We start from the raw sequence: 18,820 nt of genomic DNA, 5'->3' as shown, positions 1-18,820 counted from the left end.
AAAAGAAAGGATAATACCTACCGTGGACATACCTTAGATACCTAATTTATACCCATTATAAGGTATGTAAAGTAAGCTAGTAAGGTAGCCGATAAAAAAAAAAAAATAGCAGGAGGCATGATACAAGCATACGAGCTGACTGCTGTTGCTGGAGGTACGACTGCCTCATTATTACTAGTCTTGTTTGCCAAGATCCTTGATGACTTCCCACTTTTGTTTACGGCTTTCATCGCTCTCTCTCTCTCTCTCTATAGGTACATTAGCTTCTTACATGGCTTACATACCTAGTACCTAGGTTAGGGGTAGTTTGTACTCCCATACTCCCATACTTCCATGTCAGGTCCATACCTCCCACGTTAGCATCCTGGCATCCATCAGTCTTGCCTTCTTCTAACCTTTAATTGCTTAGTCTCTTTTCCTTTTCCTGACTATCTAACCTACTTATGTATACTTCACACCTCATACCTCATACCTCGTGGGTACCTTTTTCTAAAAATCTTGGCTATTCACTATTCCCTATTTCTTAACAATCTCCACGTCCCACGCCGTAACCTCGTGTATATATACTGGGGGACTATCCCCAGACCGGCGTCTGCGTTTGTTCGAAAGTCTTGCTCCTCCCTCAGCCTTTTGTCTCGGGCCCAAACTGTACCGATCAAGCCCCTCAAGCCACCCACATCATATCTCTCTCTCCATACCCCATAAGATCTTCTGATCTAGCTTTGTTTATTATACCCTCCCTTCCCTTCCCTTCCTCCCCGGACCTGGGTGGTACCGGTAGAGTGTTTCTCATAACGGAGACATACTCTATAGCTTAGTGACCTAAGCGTCTCACCTACTCGTGTAATTACCGCCTATCATAAAGCCTCCTTTCTGTTGAATAGTTATGGAGGGCGCGTCGAAAGAATGGCCCGCAACGTTCGGGGCAAACGATGAACGTCCCACTTACAGCTCCGAGGAGACTGTGGGTCACGTCAACGGTGGCCGCACGCTTGTGGGGCCGACCGTTGATCAAACTCTTGCCGAAAAGGTTGCCGAAAAGGATAAAGTCAAAACGGAGACCGGAAAGCGAGAACTAAAGGAAGAAGATTGCGAAAACGAGCTCGGATTTGCTTTCTCTTGGTGGAAGAAGTGGTGGATTCTCACTGTCATCTTCCTCGTCCAAACTTCGATGAACTTCAACACTTCTCTATACTCGAACGGTCTAGAAGGAATCTCGCTGCACTTCAACGTTAGCGAGCAAGCTGCCCGTCTTGGCGCTGCCATCTTCCTTATTACTTATGCCTTTGGCTGTGAGCTATGGGCTCCATGGTCTGAAGAGTTCGGCCGAAAGCCTATCTTGCAGGCATCTATGTTTCTTGTCAACATTTTCACTTTACCAGTTGCCCTGGCTCCCAACTTCGGCTGCCTGCTAGCTGGGAGAGCCCTCGGTGGTCTGTCTACCGCCGGAGGAAGTGTGACGCTTGGTATGGTGGCCGATATGTTCGAAAGCGACAGACAACAATATGCTGTGGCTTATATGTAAGTTCCCTTCCTTTAATTTCCGTGTAATATTCGCTTGCGTTCCTCACTTCGCAACATCGCTTCCAACAGGGCAAGTCGATGAAATGCCAATATATACTGACTTCTATTTCTTAGTGTTTTCTCTTCCGTCGGCGGGTCTATTCTAGGCCCCATCGTTGGCGGTTTTGTCCAGACACTCGCTCCGGACCAGGCGTGGCGGTGGTGTACCTGGATCCAGCTGATATTTGGTGGAGCTGTGCAGCTACTACACCTTTTCACAGTACCCGAAACCCGCACAACAATTATGTTGAACAGGATCGCCAAGAAGCGTCGAGAGAGCGGCGAGGACCCTAACATCTACGGCCCCGATGAGATAGAGTCTTTCTGGGCCAGATTTACGCTCAAGGAACTCATCTACACCTGGCTCCGCCCCTTCCGAATGTTCCTTACCGAACCCATCGTGTTGACGCTGTCACTACTCTCTGGATTTTCGGATGCCCTCATATTTATGCAAATTCAGTCCTTTGCGCTCGTCTATACCCGTTGGAACTTTAACTCTTGGCAGATTGGCCTCGCTTTCGTTCCTATCGGCCTTGGTTACGTCTTTGGTTGGCTCCTCTTCCTCCCAGCCTTCAAGCGGAATCAAAGGCGTCGCGAGAAACACCCCGAAGACGAGCACGCTCAATATGAGTCGCGTCTTTTCCTCCTACTTTGGCTCGTTCCTTGCTTGCCTATCGGTCTCATTATCTTCGCCTGGACGAGTGGTGGCCCGCCACTACACTGGATTGGCTCTATGTTTGGCACGTGCATAATAGGTATTGCCAACTACGCCATCTACATGGCTACAATTGACTACATGATCTGTGCGTATGGGCCCTATTCCGCCTCGGCCACTGGTGGTAATGGTTGGGCGCGTGACTTCCTGGCTGGTGTCCTCACGCTTCCGGCAACTCCCTTTTATACCAATATTGGTGCCGAAAAGGGACTGAACCTGCAATACGCGTCAACCATCCTGTTCTGCATTGCGTTTGTCCTGGTCATTGCTGTGTATGTAATATACTGGAAGGGCCCGGTCCTGCGGAAGCGCTCGCCCTTCGCTCAGAGCTTAGCTCAAGGGGCTGCTCAATATGGTGGTCATGCTCTTAGTCACGTACACTCTCGCCCATCGACTGCGGGAGGTGATACACGACCACAAACATCTACCACCCACTCGCGACCGACAACTGCACCAAACGCACCAACCCGAGAAACCATGCAGAAGCGACCCGGAGATCGCATGTCCGCATCGCGACACAACTCCTACTACTCGAGCGCGCAGGCTGCAAGCCGACGCCAGAGCCGACAGGCCAGCCGCAACCCCAGCAGACGGAACAGTAATGATCATCATCGGATGTCTACGGACAGTGAAGAGGAAGGAGTATCTCACCACCATCTCCATAACCGACTGCAAAATCTAAACACTATCGCTTCGTTACCGACGCAACCAACAGAGTCCCACCCATAGGGCGGTGTCGACTAATACTACCATATTCTACCAACTTTTCATGATATGGAAACCGTTTGGAAGAAGATGCTGCTACCGTACCGAGTCGGGGCGATGGGCTGTATATATACATATAGCACACCAACATAAAACATATATATAGAAACACCAAGGGCGAAGTGTCGGTAGAGAAATGCTGCGATGTGTATCTAGCAGAGATTCAACCGGTTCTCCTGTCTTTACATTACTCCAAGGCACTAGGGTTTCATGAGTCCCGTCGGGATGGCATTCCATTGGGTGTTGGCGTGAGGTGTTTTTCTTCCTTCGCTATCCCAAGGGGTGCTCGTCTGTTGGAGTCTGTTGAGCTTCCGTCAGTTTTGATTGGTAGAGCAGGGCGTCAAACAGAAGGGTTTCCATATCTATTACTACAGTGGTGAATAAGAACAAAAAAACACCCTTTATTTGTTAACAAAAATCTGTCTGTCTCATGTGTTCGCTCCTGTGTCGTTTTGTACTTGCCGACTTTGTATCTGTGTGAGTACCTAACCTAATGTGCGCAAACGCGAACGACTCGAAAGTGTGACTTAACTGGTGATCATCACTTACCGGCCGAGTCCTACATCTGCAACGCAACGTTGCCAAGGTTCCACTCGTAGTGCAATGCTGTCGTTGATAGAGATTCCTTCTTCCATGTGAGTTGTCTTGTAATGGCTAGATTAGGTACCTGTACTTAGCCTAACTTGTAATAAAATGATATACAGCTCAATCAACTTATTTCTACCAGGTACCTCTACTTTAAATCGTTCTTCTTGAAACATCACCAGGGATATACGGTAGTTACCTCTTACCTTATGTGTCTGTCTGTCTGAATTATGATAAAACGAGTTTTGGACGGAGCCCGAATTTGCAGGAGGTGGGTGGGAAACAAAGATAATTTTCTTGTTCATCGAATGGTTGATAGAGTGTTACAATTTGTCATGCTCGAAAATTTTCGCGGTGATACCTCTCGGCTACCTGTTATAGCCATACTCGCATTTCGTATCACAGGTACCTAACCTATAACAGCAACGGGAACGGGAACGGACACGATACTTCCCACGTGGGACAGTCACAACGAGTAATTTTACGAAAAGAGGCTGTCCCCATGCAGAATCAATGCGACGTTGCGTTGTATATATCTATTTACAATGGAATCGTACAGGCAAGGTTAAGCTCACCTAAGTCTGATAGTTCTATCTCTATATATAGCCGTAGCCATGTGTGTATGAGCAACATTCAGAGCCTCCCGCTGCCTCTCCAATTTGCGACTTTGGACGAAGTGCCGCCGAAATTGTGAAGGCGTTCTCCCATAAGATACGCCTCGTCCCTGATCCGAACCTGCCAGCCCTCGAACACGCGTAGCATGCGCCGCATCATGACGAGTCCCGTCCAGAATAGTGCCGTGGCGGGATAGGCGAGACGGAATATGAGAACTCGCATTTCTTGGGTCACTTCTGTGTTGACGTCTAGGACGTGGTGAAGAGTAGCCCATGCCATGATGGGAGGCATTACGATCATGACTAGCGATATTATCAATCCGGGGATGACGAATGCCCGAGTCAATACGCGAATATCGGGCTCCAGCCAGCCGCGACGTAGGACAGCGCGTACAGCATGCGCGGGCCTACCACCATACAGCGTTACTGCTCGCGAGCCGAGCTTGAGATATAGAATACCTAAAGTCCAGGCTTGAATAACCCGGATAGTGTGACCCTCTCGCAAGCTGTCCAGCCGTTTTGTGGTATCTGTTGCGGCCGGATACATGTACGTATGTAGCGGCATAAGTAGATAAAGCTCTACTAGTAATGTGATGAGGAGGGGAAACACAATGAGTAGGACTATGTAAGTATATAGTAACCTAGACACATGTGTCGTGAGTTGGAGAGCGCGCTGCATTGTATGACGATCTAGCACTGAATCCAATGCAGATAATGTCCATGTTCTCAATTTACCGAGAGTTGACCGTAAGTGAAAGACGAAATAACCCAGTGAGCCGAGGATGTAAACGCCAATGCTAAACGCGTAGATGTCGTTGGTACGTATGTGAGAGGGTATAAGAATCTTGAACATGCGGCGACCAAACACGAGCGGTATGATTGTAAAGCCAACACCCGTGACAGCCGCGAAGATCCAAATGAAGAGGATGAACAGGAAGATACGGGCACGGAAATGAGGAGGGACGTAGACAAACTGGTAATGAACTCCTGAGTAGAGATCTGTGTCTGGGCGATCTGGCTTGCCGTCTCGCCTCCTATCTTCTTCTGTTACGTCGAGGAAAACCGGCTGCCCTTTAGGAATTTTAACCTGATCAGACGCTGGCGATCTCACGAAGCGACCATCCGGGATAAGTTGTCCCGAGTTAACAAGCTTTTTCTTCCTTTCGTTGTGAACACTCATCTCCTCGGCGGGAATCTTTGAAGAGGGTTTCGCCTTGCCTCCTTTAAACGTGTCTTGCCACGTTTTCGGGACAACTCTGGTTTCGTCGTTGACTTCGAGGAACATCTGACGCCACCAGGGAAAGTTTCGGCATGGCGAGTCTTCGGGTGGCACTAAGATTCCTTCTTCGTCGACACGTCGCTCACCAAAAAGGAACCATGTTAGCCGCAAACCTCTGGCGCACTTTCGGAACCACCATGTGTACATGGCGTGCAGTCCATCGCTCGGCCTAAAGAACTTAACGGCGAGAGGCATCAAGAAGTTATAAAAGAGTAGGTCAATAGGAAATTCAAGGACAGGCTCATTCGAAGAGTAATGAATTGGAAGGACGTTAGGCAACGTCAGGGATAGGCCCCATACTACACCTCCAAGACAAACTACGACTAACGCTCCATAAACGAAAGCCGAAAATAGTATCTTGCGAAGCTGGGTAGTGACGTTGCGCTCGAGGACGTCGCGCACTGGATGGAATTCGGGATCGTCAGGATCGCGAATGAAGTCTGTTCTTGATTAGCAAATCTATAAGCCAAGTATGTTTAATCGAGGATTCCTTACATAGCACGCCTTTTCGCATAATCTTACGGCACATAGAGACAAAGAGAGCAAAATGGAACATATATCCTGTGCCGACAAACCAGTGAACGAAGATGGAGGTAAGAGGATAATTGTACGTGAAGAGAAGGCGAGATCTAATGCTTGTGTCTTCGAAGAGAGGAAGTAGAGCAAAGTCTAGCAGCAGTCCACAATACAAAGGGAATATCAGCATTTCTATACTAATGATCAATATCACCTTCATGACGCCACTAGCCTGGTTTAATGCGTCAATAAAGGATGCTTCCCATTCTTGAGCGGCCTGCCCTGTAGAAAACGGCGTTCCCCTGGCGAGATAAAATCCGGCTATGACTGACAGGGAAATATATCCTGCAAGGATAGCCCATGTCCTGTCATTCGCATCCCAATAAGAAAGAATAGGGCTTGCGGACGACGATGGTTCGGAAAGACTGAGATTTAACATCCACGATCCCGGCTGTGTAGCGGTTGTAGGAAGAGATTTTAGGAACTGGACCGTTCCTGGTAGTGAGGCTGAAATCACAGTCTTGACGGCAGCCAACTTGGCAAAGTAGTTACCACCGAAAATATACAATACGACATGCCCAATATACGAGAGAGCGTATCGAATATCGCTCTTTATCATCATGAGAGCCTCGTGACTGACAGCAGAAAAGTTACGTACCTCGCTGACTGAGATGAGTGGTATCTCAGACATAAAACTAGCGAGAATCCGTTCCAAGGCGCTGAGGGCGACGTGTCTGGTATCAATTCTGAGGGTATGTATGATTTCCCTTCCCTGATCGATTCTCAGAAGTACCGCAAATGCTTCAGCTAGAGTAAATATAAAGGTCGAAGTATAGCCGAGAGTTAGCAGAACGGCGTCCTGGACGAATTTCGAGGCGCTGAAGACGATTCGGAGTAGACGAGTCGGATGGGCGATGATCCAGACAGATACACGACCAACGTTATACGGAATGAATATGCAAAAGAAGATAGAAATAGACACGAGAAAGGCGCAAAAGATAGCGTTCTGGAAGAGGCCTGCAACCGGGCCACGCATGCCTATTAACTCCATAATCCCTTCGAAATCTTCTGCATCTTCGACAGCTTCTGGGTCAAGACCGGCGGCAACAGCGGCTTCAACAACGTCCGGGGCCATCTCAATATCATTCCCGTCTTCTCTGTCGATTCCACGGTCATTGTCAAAGAATGGCGCATTCTGGTTGTCGCCGAAAATATCCACGGCTTCTTCTGGTTCAACATCGTCTACATGTCCGACATCAACATCGCCCCACATGAAATCGGCGACGCGGTCCACGATGCCCCCCGCCTGTCTTGCTGCAACGACGGCGGGCTCGTTATCATGAACTGGTTCGATCAAGCCGGTGAAATCCTCAGCGGGGTCATCTCTCTCGGAATCTTGTGCATCAGCTTCACCAGCTGCACCGTCTTCCATAGCTCCCGACGTGGTTACTGGTTGAGGGGTTAAAGTCGGGTCTCTAGGACGTTGTAATTGATCAGCGGCGGTATTACCCTCGACGGGCTCGTTTCGCTGTGGTGTTCCAGGCTCATGGACATCGCTATCAATACCCGAAAAAATGGGTGGAGGCAGGGCCGGATCGTGATGGCCAGACACATCTTTGCCGGAAACATTTGAAGGGCCGGAAGGTAAATCAGAGAACGACCAGTTATTATTTGCAAGCATGTTAATAGGTTTAGAGACTCGAGGACCATCTGAAGCAGCTCTCGGTCTTGCTAAGGAGGGTACAGCCGAAGACGAAGCACTTTCGCCGCTGCCACTACCGCCGGCGAAAAACGGTGTAGTTTCGCCAAATTCCCCTCCCCAGGACGCCCAGGAGTCCGCCCAGGAATCTTTGTCATTTCCAGAGGTTTCGGTAGCCTTTCTTTTGCCTTTGTCAGAAGAACCCTGGCTTACTAAAGCGTCCCGGTCGTCGTTTTCCGCCCACGTCCAACTCGAGTTATCACTACTAGTCGCATCAGCTCTAGGAGAGTCCGGCCTCGTAGGGGACCGACTTGAGCGCGGTTCCTGGTGCGTTAGAACTGAACTTCCAATACCATCATTACCTAGGTCAACCCCGCTTCCGTTTGCAGCCTTGCCAGCAGTCGCCATCGATTGAGTGACACGGACCCAGTATTTCATACGGTCTTCCAGCCCTTCCTCGCGAATTATTTCAAGTATACGTTCTTGGTCTCCGCCAGCTTCTCTGTAGATTCGTAGATATTCCTTTACCGTGCCCTGCGAACCGCTTTCACCGCCAAAATCTTCCGCATAGGTTCGTGTACTAGGTCTTTGCTGAGTAGGACCAGGACGGTACCTGCCATGCTGCTCCGCAAGCGCCGCATCGTATACGGCAGATTCACCCATTCCGCGGCCCCCCCGCATCCCTTCTTGTCCAGCTTGAGAATCGTTTCGTGGTGCTCGCCGCCTGAATCCGGCAATAGGTCTATTACGGGGATCCTGCAGGTCGATAGCATCTTGTGGACGGTCTACTCGATTTGCATCTGCATCGCCAGCGTTATTTTCATCCGCGGAGCTATCCGCAGCAGCAGCAGAATCCTCATCCGAATCTATATCCTCTTCATCCTCCTGACCCATGTTGAACGGGAGAGGACCATTCACAGCCCCGGGTGGCAGAGGGACCTCGTTTTCAGCCGCGGCGAAAGCGGCGCGCATGTTTATTTCAGGTTGCTGCTGGACTACATAGTCACGAACTAGGATAATAAGGATAAAACATACTATAACGAGCAAGGTTATAATCTGGCCCTCTAGAACAGCGATGATGATTCGGTTGATGGCTGGATGTCGCGTAAAATTTTTGAGGATAGCAACATCGCTCAACAAAGATGAGGGGCGATAAGCGGCAGGTGAGATAGAAAATTGATCGGTATGTGTCACATTCAGGAAATCTTTAACTCCATATAGTGACTTGTCCGTGGCAGGGGACAAACCCAGGATTACAGAGAACCAAGGGGGAGGGCTTGAGCTCATAGGTCTCGAAATGGCTCTCAGTAGGTTAGACACAGGAATCTGATCAATGATATGACCGATGCTTGCGGCGGTAGTCGTAGCAGGCAGTAAAGGTGTGGATGCGCAGGTAGTTGTGCCCGTGACGGAAAGAGACGCCAGATCTCCTTGTCCTATCGAAGTGGCATTCCGAAAATCAAGAATAGGTGGGCTGGGGCCGAAACCTTCGTCGCTGAGCCAGAACAGAAAAGACCAGACGGAACGCATAAGGTATGGAAGCCAGCCTAACCAGACACTAATGACCAAAACAGCTCTCAACCAAACGAGAACGTTACGGAAGAGATATTTAGCCATATGAGTGACAAAGATGTAGAAGGGTAGCCTCTTAGGCATGTTGGGAGAGTACAGCTTGGTGAAACGGAATGGCGTCTTGCAAAGCTCGCAATGCTTCTTCTGCGAATGGGAAAGCCATTCCATTAAACAATCCTGATGTACGTATTTGATACTGCCACTGCATTTGCAAGGGTAAAAGAGCGGTTCTTCAACAGTGCCCTCGCCTCGGCAAATCCGACAAGTATCGGGATCTATCGAGTCGGTAATCGAAGGTTTAGTTCCCGTCGTAGATTGCTCGGCCATTGCGTCGGGCCTTGTGACGGATTGCCTCCGTCGCTGGGCGGTATTGGGGAATTCGGCAAGGTCGGGTAAGAAATCTGCCATCGTGGGCGACAAGACCGGTCGATGGTGAAAAACTCGCAAGCCTTGCCCAAAGGGCTTTATTCTTTATGTTCGGACCATGGGATTGCGGTATCGACGCCCGAGGTATAAACGGGAAGTTGACGGTGGGTGAACTGTTAAGATGGTGCAAGGCGGTGATGGTTGAGAGAATGGAATCAACCACGAGGCGTGCCAGTGGCGCTGAATATTCAGTATGCGGTATGCGGTATACGATAGGCGATTTGCGATCTGCGATTTACGATTCGCAACAAGGTTTGTACAGTTGCCTCAGCGGAAGTTAGGAATTTATGGTCTTTAGGAGAGAGAATAAAATGTAAAGAAGTATCAGGTGAAGTGATTCTTTGTATGATTGTATAAGCCTGATGTTTCCAGTATGGCGAAGAACGACTTATTCAGCTAGTGGCAATTATTCAGATAGGTTACAAACAGGATGTACCCTCAGGTAGGTACCTGATGCTATCCTGGGCCCTAGCGGCACTAGGGCAGCAGGGCAGCTAGCAGGCTGGGCTGTTCCATTCACTGCGGTCATCGGAATAACATAGGTACTACGAGGCAATTGAATTTTGTGGGGTTCCTTTACTCTCTTTTTTCCACAACGTCATTATCAGACCGTAACAAGGTGTTCATATTCAGATAAGGAAGTTAAGCCAACAGACTTTCAGGCGCTCCCCATAGCGTCATGAACTTCTCCCTTCTTTCCACAAACGTTCTTTTTCTTTTCGTCGTTGTGCTTTTCTACCTAGATAGCAGTGAACTATACTTGACCAACTCGGAAGTATTATGAGGAGTGCTAGCCTTTTTTTATAGGTACTTGAATAATTCTTTAAAAATTCCATAATAACATTACAAGATTAATATGCCAAAACCCGGCCATTAATTTTCGAGGCGTCTATTATTACCTAAGGTGCCTTATATGTATTGTGTATTATAAGAGGTATCTATCTTAAATACATATGGCCATTTACCTGCTCACCGTCCTTGAATTCTACCTAACCTATCATTTGCTTATTCACACCTTAAAGCATACCAATCTTATTAAACCTCAAGTTTAAGCTCTCATTTTTTTTTTCTTCAGTGGGAAAAGAAAGGGGGAATAATAAGTATCATAACATAAAAAATTAAAAACCTCCCTTGCACCGTCCCTCCGATAACCCTTGGTAATCCCTAGGTAAGGTACCTATCATCTCATTTTGCTACAGCCTAGGTACGGAATACAGGGAGTCGAAACACCCACTTTAGCTTCGCAGTTGTCATAAACCATCGTCAAAGCTTCTAAAACTTGCCCGTACCCACTTCTGCCACTCCTCCCACTCCCACTCCTCCTCGTCCCACTTCTCCTGCTCTCTTCTATCTTTCTGTTACTATCCCACAAAATCTTAAATATTTCTACTTTCTCTCGCTCCTAGATTTCCTAGGTACATAACCCCGTCAAACCTCGGGCTGGTCACATATCTATGTACACGCCTTCGAATTTTAGGTCGCGGACTCGATGCTGACCTAGAAGCAAAGAGCAAAAACATTTCCCATCTGTCTTATCGCGATCGGGTTCATACGTACGAACTCGTTATTGCACATTGCGGATGTACCACTTTCCGTAGAGAAACCACCAGTTTTACCTTGATGCGAATAACATTAGTTATCATCAATCGAGCTCACCGCTAGGTGCCTTTGCCATGGCCGGTGCAACGAACACCAGATCCAAATCAAGCACCAACGGTTCCTTGAAGGGATCCAAAGGTGTGAAAAGTGTGAACGGGATCAACGGGATCAACGGAATTAATGCGGTTAACGGAATAAATGGGCATACCGCAACTCCCAGGCGGAGTGATACCGAAAAGAAGAAGCAGAGCTTCATTGCGTGGAGTTTTAACATCGTCGCAAGGTAGGAAGAGGAATATATGGCATGCTTCGTTCTCTTAGGAATCAGACGCTAATTTGCCATTTATCATAGACTGTTAACGTGGTATTCTATCTATACTCTCCTTTTCCGATGCCCATCTACTATCGATGCTTGTGACGACACAACGCCCAAAATATGCAAACCATACTTCCAGATCAAATCGGCCGTAACGCCACATATAACGCCTTATTACGACACCTATGCTGCACCTTACGTCGATGTTGCGAAGCCGTATTACGATACAGTCGATCGTGTTGTCATTACTCCTGCCCGTACATACGCAGTGAGATATGGTGGTCCACGTGTTTCCCAGGCCCGCGCTTTCGGTCAGGCCAAGTGGGAGGAAAACGTCCAGCCTAAGCTAAGCGAATATCAAGCCATAACAAAGGCACAATATGATCAGACAATAGCTCCCCATGTCGAAAGTCTTTCTGCTGTAGTCTCGCCTTATTACGATCTTGCGCGGGTCAATGCCTTACAGACATATCATGAGTTTATATTCCCAGCCTATGTATTTGTAAAGCCGTATGTTGTGCAAGGTTACAATACTGCCTATTCATTTACAACCGAAACCGCCGTTCCTTCGACTATTTGGGCTTGGAATAAAACTTACACTTTTCTCGACGCTACTATTTGGCCTCATTTACGAGATGTTTACGTTATGAAGGTTGAACCGCAGCTTGTACGGATTGGCGAACGTCTGGGAAGATATAACGATAGGAAGGTTAAGCATCCTGCTGAGGAGGTCGTCTAGTAAGTTCTAACTTCCTAAAAGGTCATTTTCCCGCAGTCGGCTAATAAATAAATAGTTCTATGTCCTCCAAGTCTAGTTTCACGAAGCCGGTCGCATCCTCTATCTCTTCGTCCGTTGCTTCGGATATCAAGAGCACAGCCCAAGCCGAAACCCCGGGTAAAGCAAAGCCCTTCGAAGCCGAAGAGGCAGCATCGGAAATCAGCATTGAGCAGAAGACATCGCGCACTCCGGAAGAAATCCGTGAACTAGCTGCGAAAATCGCTGCCGAGGATCTCCAATTATGGGAAGAGAAGTTTACTACAACTGCACAAGAAGGGGCCGCCGAAATTGAGGACCGTGTGGATGAGATCTCGGCCCGCATGATCGAGAGAAATGCCAACAGTATGGGTAGGTCTCTGGTAAAGCAACTTGAGGAGACTGCCAATACCGAGCTGCAGAATCTCAAGAAGTCCATCGTATCTATCTTGGGAAAACATGGCAATGATAGCAAAAAGAGGGACGAGGCTCTTGCTGCTGCAGTCCGGGCGGCTGGTCTAAAGATCAAGAATAAAGCCCAGGATATTCGTACCTGGCGTCAAACGTACGATCAAGAGACAGAAATCGCAGTTACTAAAGCCGCCCAAGAGCACTACGAAATCCTCCAGAAAACTGCCGATCTTGCACTCCAGAAGATTGGTATGAAGTGGGCATGGATGGATGGTATCACATACAAGGATTGGAAGAAATACCACGAGCTGAAGGAACGCTTCGAGGAGTGGACTGACGACTTCAAGCGCTTGATTACAACACATCCCGGTCTTATGATAGTGCAGTCGACAGGTGCCGAAATTGAGGACGAGGGTATGAGCATCGCACAAGCTGCTGCCGAGGAGCTGAGTCGATTGAGGCAGGTTGCTACGTGGAAGGCGATAGCTGGCGATGCCAGCGATAATTTTGATAGCGAGACAGCCGAGTTAGCAGCGATATCAGTTGCCCAAAAAGCTTCACAGAGTGAAACCCCGGCAGTTGTACCTGCTGATGAAAAAATCGAAACTGAACAAACGGACCCTGTCAGTGCCGAAACAGTCGTCATATCACTTTCTCGGCCCGATGCAGAAGCTTCTGATACTTCTGCCCTTCCTCCAATGGAGAGCCTCGCTTCTGAACCGATTGACGGGCCGGAGCAAGTTCAGGAGACGCTCGTTGAACTCCCCGATGAAGCAGCTGAGCCTGTCGAATCCGCCGCCTCTACTACCATTAAACCTGCCCTCTTCGGTGCCGCGGCTCAGTCTGTACCTTCGCGACAGCCTATTCTAGACGATGATATTGTTTCGTCTGCGTCCAGCGCCGCATCTGTCATACAGTCTGACATTCCCGCTAGCATAACATCGGCTGCGCAATCTGCATATACTGCCGCCGTTGCGGGAGCTGCCGATCACTACTCACGTGCTATGTCAGCCGTCTCCGCGCAGATTCGTGGGGAACCAAAGCCTATCCACCAGGCTATGTTTAGCTCGGTTTCAAGCGCATACCTTGGTGCTATAGCTTCGGCCAATTCGAGGCTCGATGCTGCGATGACGGCCGCATCAGAAGGTATTTATGGTACTCCCACCACAAAATGGATTCCTGGCATGCCAACTGTACCATCCGTTGATTGGGAAAGAGTCCAGTCCATTGCGCAACAGAATCTTGACGATTCGTTGAACTGGGCTTCGGAGCAGTATGAATCTGCAAAGGTAGCCATCGGCGCTGTTGAACCAACACCTAGTACCTCCCTCGAGGAGGCAAAGCGGAAAGCCGGAAAACTTGTTGATCAGGCTAAATATAATTATTATGCAGGCGTAGGTCTAGCGCACGCCCGGTATTCCGAATTTGTTTCCGCTGTGTCGACAGCTGTGAGCTCCTTGACGGCTACACCTACCCCGACCAATATCCAAGAGTCTGCCTCATCCGTCGCATCAGTAGTCGGCGAGTCGGCTGCTTTGGCCGCCTCAGTTGCAAGTGAGAATGCAGGGTCCCTAGCATCGTCTGTCGGCGACTTGGCCTCTGATGCGAGCGACTATATAGGGGAAAACTGGGATGGGCTTGTCAGTCGTGTCAGCTCCCAGGTCTACGGTGCTCCTACGCCTACTCCATGGTACGGAAATATACAAGCTGCCGCTGGTGATTTTACCTCCGCTGCTGGCGACTACGCAGCATCAGCCACAGACGCGGCCGCACAGCAAGTCTCAACTGTCACCGTATTAGCAGGGGATTATGCCTCTTTGGCTAGTGCGGCTGCAGCATCGCAGTATTCTGTTGTCAGTTCTCTTGTATCCGAACTCATTGTCGGCAAGGAGCCACCTTTCACCGAGTCGGTATATTCGCGCCTTATCGGAGCATATTCAACTGGTGTTGCTTCTGTGTCGAGTCTTGCTAGTGTCGCATCTGCGACTGCAGCTAGCGCCGCCAGCGAAGCTAGTGGCTCTGCCAAGTCTGTTGCTGATGCTGCCGCTGGAAAAATTGGTGATACAGTTCAACGTATAAAAGACGAGCTATAGACACATGCATCAATTTTGAACCTTGTCGTGGCTTTTAGTTATCCACCCACCGTCTTGCCCGTCCGAAGAAAAAAGAACAAAGCTATAGTGGATAGACTAATACCGATTGATGATATACGCAAATACAAACCACTTGGTAATTCAGCTATTGTGGTTCTTTGGTTGATTTATTTTTCTTCCGTTCGTTTGGAACGTGGTATATACCCAGAACGTTGGACGTGTTGACATTTTTCTTCCCATCTATATCCTATTTCCAAATTTCGATTACACACTAGTTGAGAAAATTGAGGTTTCCTACGCCAGTCATTTGTGATCGGGAGCAAACGCGAAGAGCTGGACAAGCCTGGACAAGTTTGCAAAAGGGAGAAAGAGGGGGTCTATCTGGCTAACGATTTTGCGGAGTTAATTTACGAGGGAAACCCTAAAGGCTAGGGTTGATGATTGGAATGAACTTATTAGCAAAAAAAGAAAAAGAAAAAAACGGTACCGGGGAACCCTTGGGAACAAATCTGGGGTTCAAGCGACGTATTTGAGGCGGGCACACGTAAAAAGGGGGATGGGGGGTATATTAGGTGTATCAATACGTGTATGACAACTAGGTAGGAGAAATATATCAAGGATACAAAAGTCATATAGGTTACGCTATCGAGCTTTTTGCATATTCTGTTCAAGCTGAGAGTATGAGAGGTAGCTACCTCCTTTTGGCCAGCAAACCAAGCGAGCATCTATCCGTTTAGTAAGACAGTAAGACTGTCTATTCGCTTGGCAACTTTTCGTATCACAACCACTATACCATGTGAGTCTACCCTTTCTTCTTTCTCTAGTTTAACATATCGCCAAGCTATCACGATTGCATTAGAGAGCACTCTGGTTTTAACGCTTTCTCTCGAAAATCACAGTACATATTTCGATGATGATATTGATACTTATTTCGTCATTTATCGTCATGTGTCTCGTATGGCGAGAGCCCTATCATCATCTATAATACGCAAGCAGGCATCCGTCATTTGTACCGGGGGGGGAGGCATATAATCCATCCCAGACACCTCCTCCGCGCGAATAAAAGGAACTAAGCAAGTCATAAAACAGGACCAATCCAACCCCTCCCCGGCTCACAACGTGAATCGGAAAGAAGGATGATAATCGCCCATGTTGTCGACCTCTTCCTTCGGACGGCTCAGCCGCGAGTCCCTCTTGCCCGCGTCCCGCTTCCGGTTCTCGACGAACATGCCCACGAAGAGCAGCGTCGCCACGGCGGCGCCTAGCCACGTGATCCCCAGGGCGGTACCGTACCCCGTCGGGTACCGCGGGGCCTCTTCCTGGCGGAAGATGAGGGCGGCCACGATGCCCGCGATGTTGCCGAGGGAGACCTGGATGGCGGAGGCGAAGGAGCGCTTCCAGTGGCCGGCCGTGTTGTTGGCGAGCCAGGCGAGCGCGATCGGCGTGCCGACGAACCCGCCCAGCGAGACGAGGAAGACCGCGCCGTACTTGGCCCCGTTCGATAGGCCCCTGGGGCGCAGCAGCATGGCGTAGCCGGTCGTCGCGATCGCGCAGCCCAGGATGATGAAGCCGTAGCGGTGCTTGGTCCGGTCGGAGAGGTACGCCACGGCTATCATGCCGACGGCGGAGACGGCGTACACGGGGATCGTGTGGACCTGGGCGGACTGGGCCTCCCAGCCGAACTCGCGCAGGATGGTCGGCATGAAGAACGTGGTCGCGTAGCCCGTGACGCCGACGCCCATGTAGGTTAGGGCGCCGGCCCAGATCTTCCAGTCGGTGAGGATGCGGCGGTACGCGTACGCGTTGAGCGTGTCCATGCGGGCCACCGTGCCGGCGCCGTCGTCGGCGAGTCGGAGCTGGAGTTGGCGCTTTTCTTCCGCGGTCAGGAAGTGGCACTGCTCTGGCCAGTCGACGATGAGGAAGACGGACACGAGGGCTACGGCCGCGGTGGCCAGCCCCTCGATGATGAAAATCCAGCGCCAGCCAGCTATGCCGTTGTGGCCGTCGAGATTTGCGATCGCGTACGCAAGCAGCTACATTCACAGTTAGATCTCCACATATCTTGCTAACTGTCGAGGTTCAAGTTGTCTTCCACCGACTAGGGTGATCCAAGGCCCAGATGGGCTTATGAAAAGAGAAGGGACAAGCCGCATACGTCAGGTATGTATGTATACGACAACGAGTACACCGAGGAAAAGAAGGGAGAGAAAAGTGACTTACTCCTCCGAAAGCGCCGCCGACAACCGTGGAGCAGAAGAAGAAACTAATGCGCGTCTGAAACTCGTGGCGCTTGTAATACATGGAAGTGAGGTAGACGATGGCGGGCATGACGCCGGCCTCGAACGTGCCGAGGAAGAAGCGCAGCACGACAAGCCCCTGGTACGTCGAGACGAACCCCATGCACATGTTGACGATAGCCCAGCTCAGCATGAGGAACGGGATGTAGTAGTGAGGCCTGAGCCTCCTAAGCACCATGTTGCTAGGGACCTCGAGCAAGATGTAAGGGATAAAGTAGACCTATCGACGAAGTCAGCAAGATGAAAAGAGCGAAAATAGCCAATGCGTCAAGGGAGGATTATGACTTACGAAAAGGGCGATGTTGAACCTGTTTCCATACAAGTTGAGCTCCTCCGACATGCCCTGGATGCGGGCGTTGCTGATGTTGATGCGATCAAGAAAGGACATCATGTAGATGACGAACAGGATGGGCCAGATGTGAAGATCTATCTTGCGGACTAGACGGCGCTCCGCGTGGGCGTCGATCATGCCCGGCGGGAAACCGGCGGATTCGGGATCAGCGTCGGTACCGGCGCCGTCGCTATGCGGTGTTTCTTTCTGACTATCCATGGCGGTGGTGATGCGAGAAAGTTTGGCTTCGTTGGTAAGCTCCTCTTCCGACACGTTGGACGGCATATCAGAAAGTTTAACTAGATCGGACGGACAGACGATAGGCGTGAATTGAGTAGATTAGTATGTGAATTGTTTCCTTTTTTTTTGTCTCTTTTTTTTTCCTTCGGAGGAAAGATCGTCTACACGTCTGGGTAGTGTTACTACTACTACCTACTACTACTACCTACTACTACTTGTAGGAAACAGGCGTGTAGGAAGCAGAACAAAGACAAAAATGTGACAGCAACGGTTTGATGTGCCAGCTGATAAAAGAAAAGAAAAATTTTAAAAACCCCGATCTATCCACACTGAATGAACACTGACCTCCCCAGTGCAGAAAAGAAGAATTGGATCTCGCTCTCTCGCCGGCTTATCGCAAGAATGGTGTGTATGTGGTTATGGTCGGCGACCAATGATTTCTTTTTCGACGTGACTTCTAGGTAACTGGGACGAATGATTAGTTACATGCCTCTCTCCCTATCTTCACCAAGTCGGGCCATTTACATCTCAGCTCCATCTCGAGCCGATTGCGCATCCACGGTAAATTATGCAGGCAGATCTCGCCAAGTTGGTTAGTTGCCTTTTTCTCCTTTCGGTGGCTTTTTTTTTTCCTTTCTTTCTTGGGAGACAGACACTTAAACACCGCGAGACATTTCGTCTCATGGTAACCACTTGTTCCTAGACATTGCCGCAACACAAGAACGGCCGCGCCCCCGGCAATTAGCTCGGGCGTAGATGGTGAATTCGTAGAATGAATATCACTTGACATCATTCACTCACTACCACCAGAGCTACTGGAGTTAGGAACATGTGTTTGAAGGTTAGATACCTAGCTTTTCCACCAATAATTCAATGAGGCCGTCCCTATTAGCCCCGACCTTGGGAGACATCCTACCCAGATTATCCAAATTTCACCACCATCATTCCACGCCGTGTAGGCGGGTAAGCGTTAAGCTTCTATGGGTGAAACACGGATAGATTGCTTCCAGAACAGAGTTATCTATCTCTCTGTAGGTATCCCACA

General features: G+C 49.3%; 4 protein-coding genes across 4 annotated transcripts; 2 read left to right on the top strand and 2 right to left on the bottom strand.

Annotated features, from left to right (window-relative positions):
• Positions 1-558: 558 nt before the first annotated feature.
• F4812DRAFT_333401 (multidrug transporter) lies at positions 559-3,043 on the top strand. The gene is made up of 2 exons (XM_047931576.1): positions 559-1,521; positions 1,639-3,043. The coding sequence occupies exons 1-2, from the start codon at positions 887-889 to the stop codon at positions 3,005-3,007; spliced, it is 2,004 nt and encodes a 667-aa protein (XP_047791826.1). The 5' UTR covers positions 559-886; the 3' UTR covers positions 3,008-3,043.
• Positions 3,044-4,126: 1,083 nt separating this feature from the next.
• Positions 4,127-10,147, bottom strand: F4812DRAFT_423416 (uncharacterized protein). The gene is made up of 2 exons (XM_047933752.1): positions 6,017-10,147; positions 4,127-5,961 (listed from the first exon to the last, which is right to left on the bottom strand). Exons 1-2 carry the CDS (start codon positions 9,714-9,716, stop codon positions 4,262-4,264), a joined length of 5,400 nt encoding a protein of 1,799 aa, XP_047791825.1. The 5' UTR covers positions 9,717-10,147; the 3' UTR covers positions 4,127-4,261.
• Positions 10,148-10,989: 842 nt separating this feature from the next.
• On the top strand, positions 10,990-15,412 carry F4812DRAFT_333369 (uncharacterized protein). Its single transcript, XM_047931575.1, has 3 exons — positions 10,990-11,616; positions 11,686-12,387; positions 12,444-15,412. Exons 1-3 carry the CDS (start codon positions 11,408-11,410, stop codon positions 14,905-14,907), a joined length of 3,375 nt encoding a protein of 1,124 aa, XP_047791824.1. The 5' UTR covers positions 10,990-11,407; the 3' UTR covers positions 14,908-15,412.
• Positions 15,413-16,019: 607 nt separating this feature from the next.
• F4812DRAFT_450624 (MFS general substrate transporter) lies at positions 16,020-17,754 on the bottom strand (the record flags this gene model as incomplete). Its single annotated transcript, XM_047936110.1, has 3 exons — positions 16,020-16,940; positions 17,128-17,424; positions 17,494-17,754. 3 exons carry the CDS (start codon positions 17,752-17,754, stop codon positions 16,020-16,022), a joined length of 1,479 nt encoding a protein of 492 aa, XP_047791823.1.
• Between the last annotated feature and the right edge of the window lie 1,066 nt (positions 17,755-18,820).

The sequence above is a fragment of the Daldinia caldariorum genome, assembly GCF_022478825.1.
Source record: "Daldinia caldariorum strain CBS 122874 unplaced genomic scaffold F4812scaffold_5, whole genome shotgun sequence".
NCBI classification, from domain to species: Eukaryota; Fungi; Ascomycota; class Sordariomycetes; order Xylariales; family Hypoxylaceae; genus Daldinia; species Daldinia caldariorum.
This window is presented reverse-complemented; position numbering and strand designations above follow the sequence as displayed.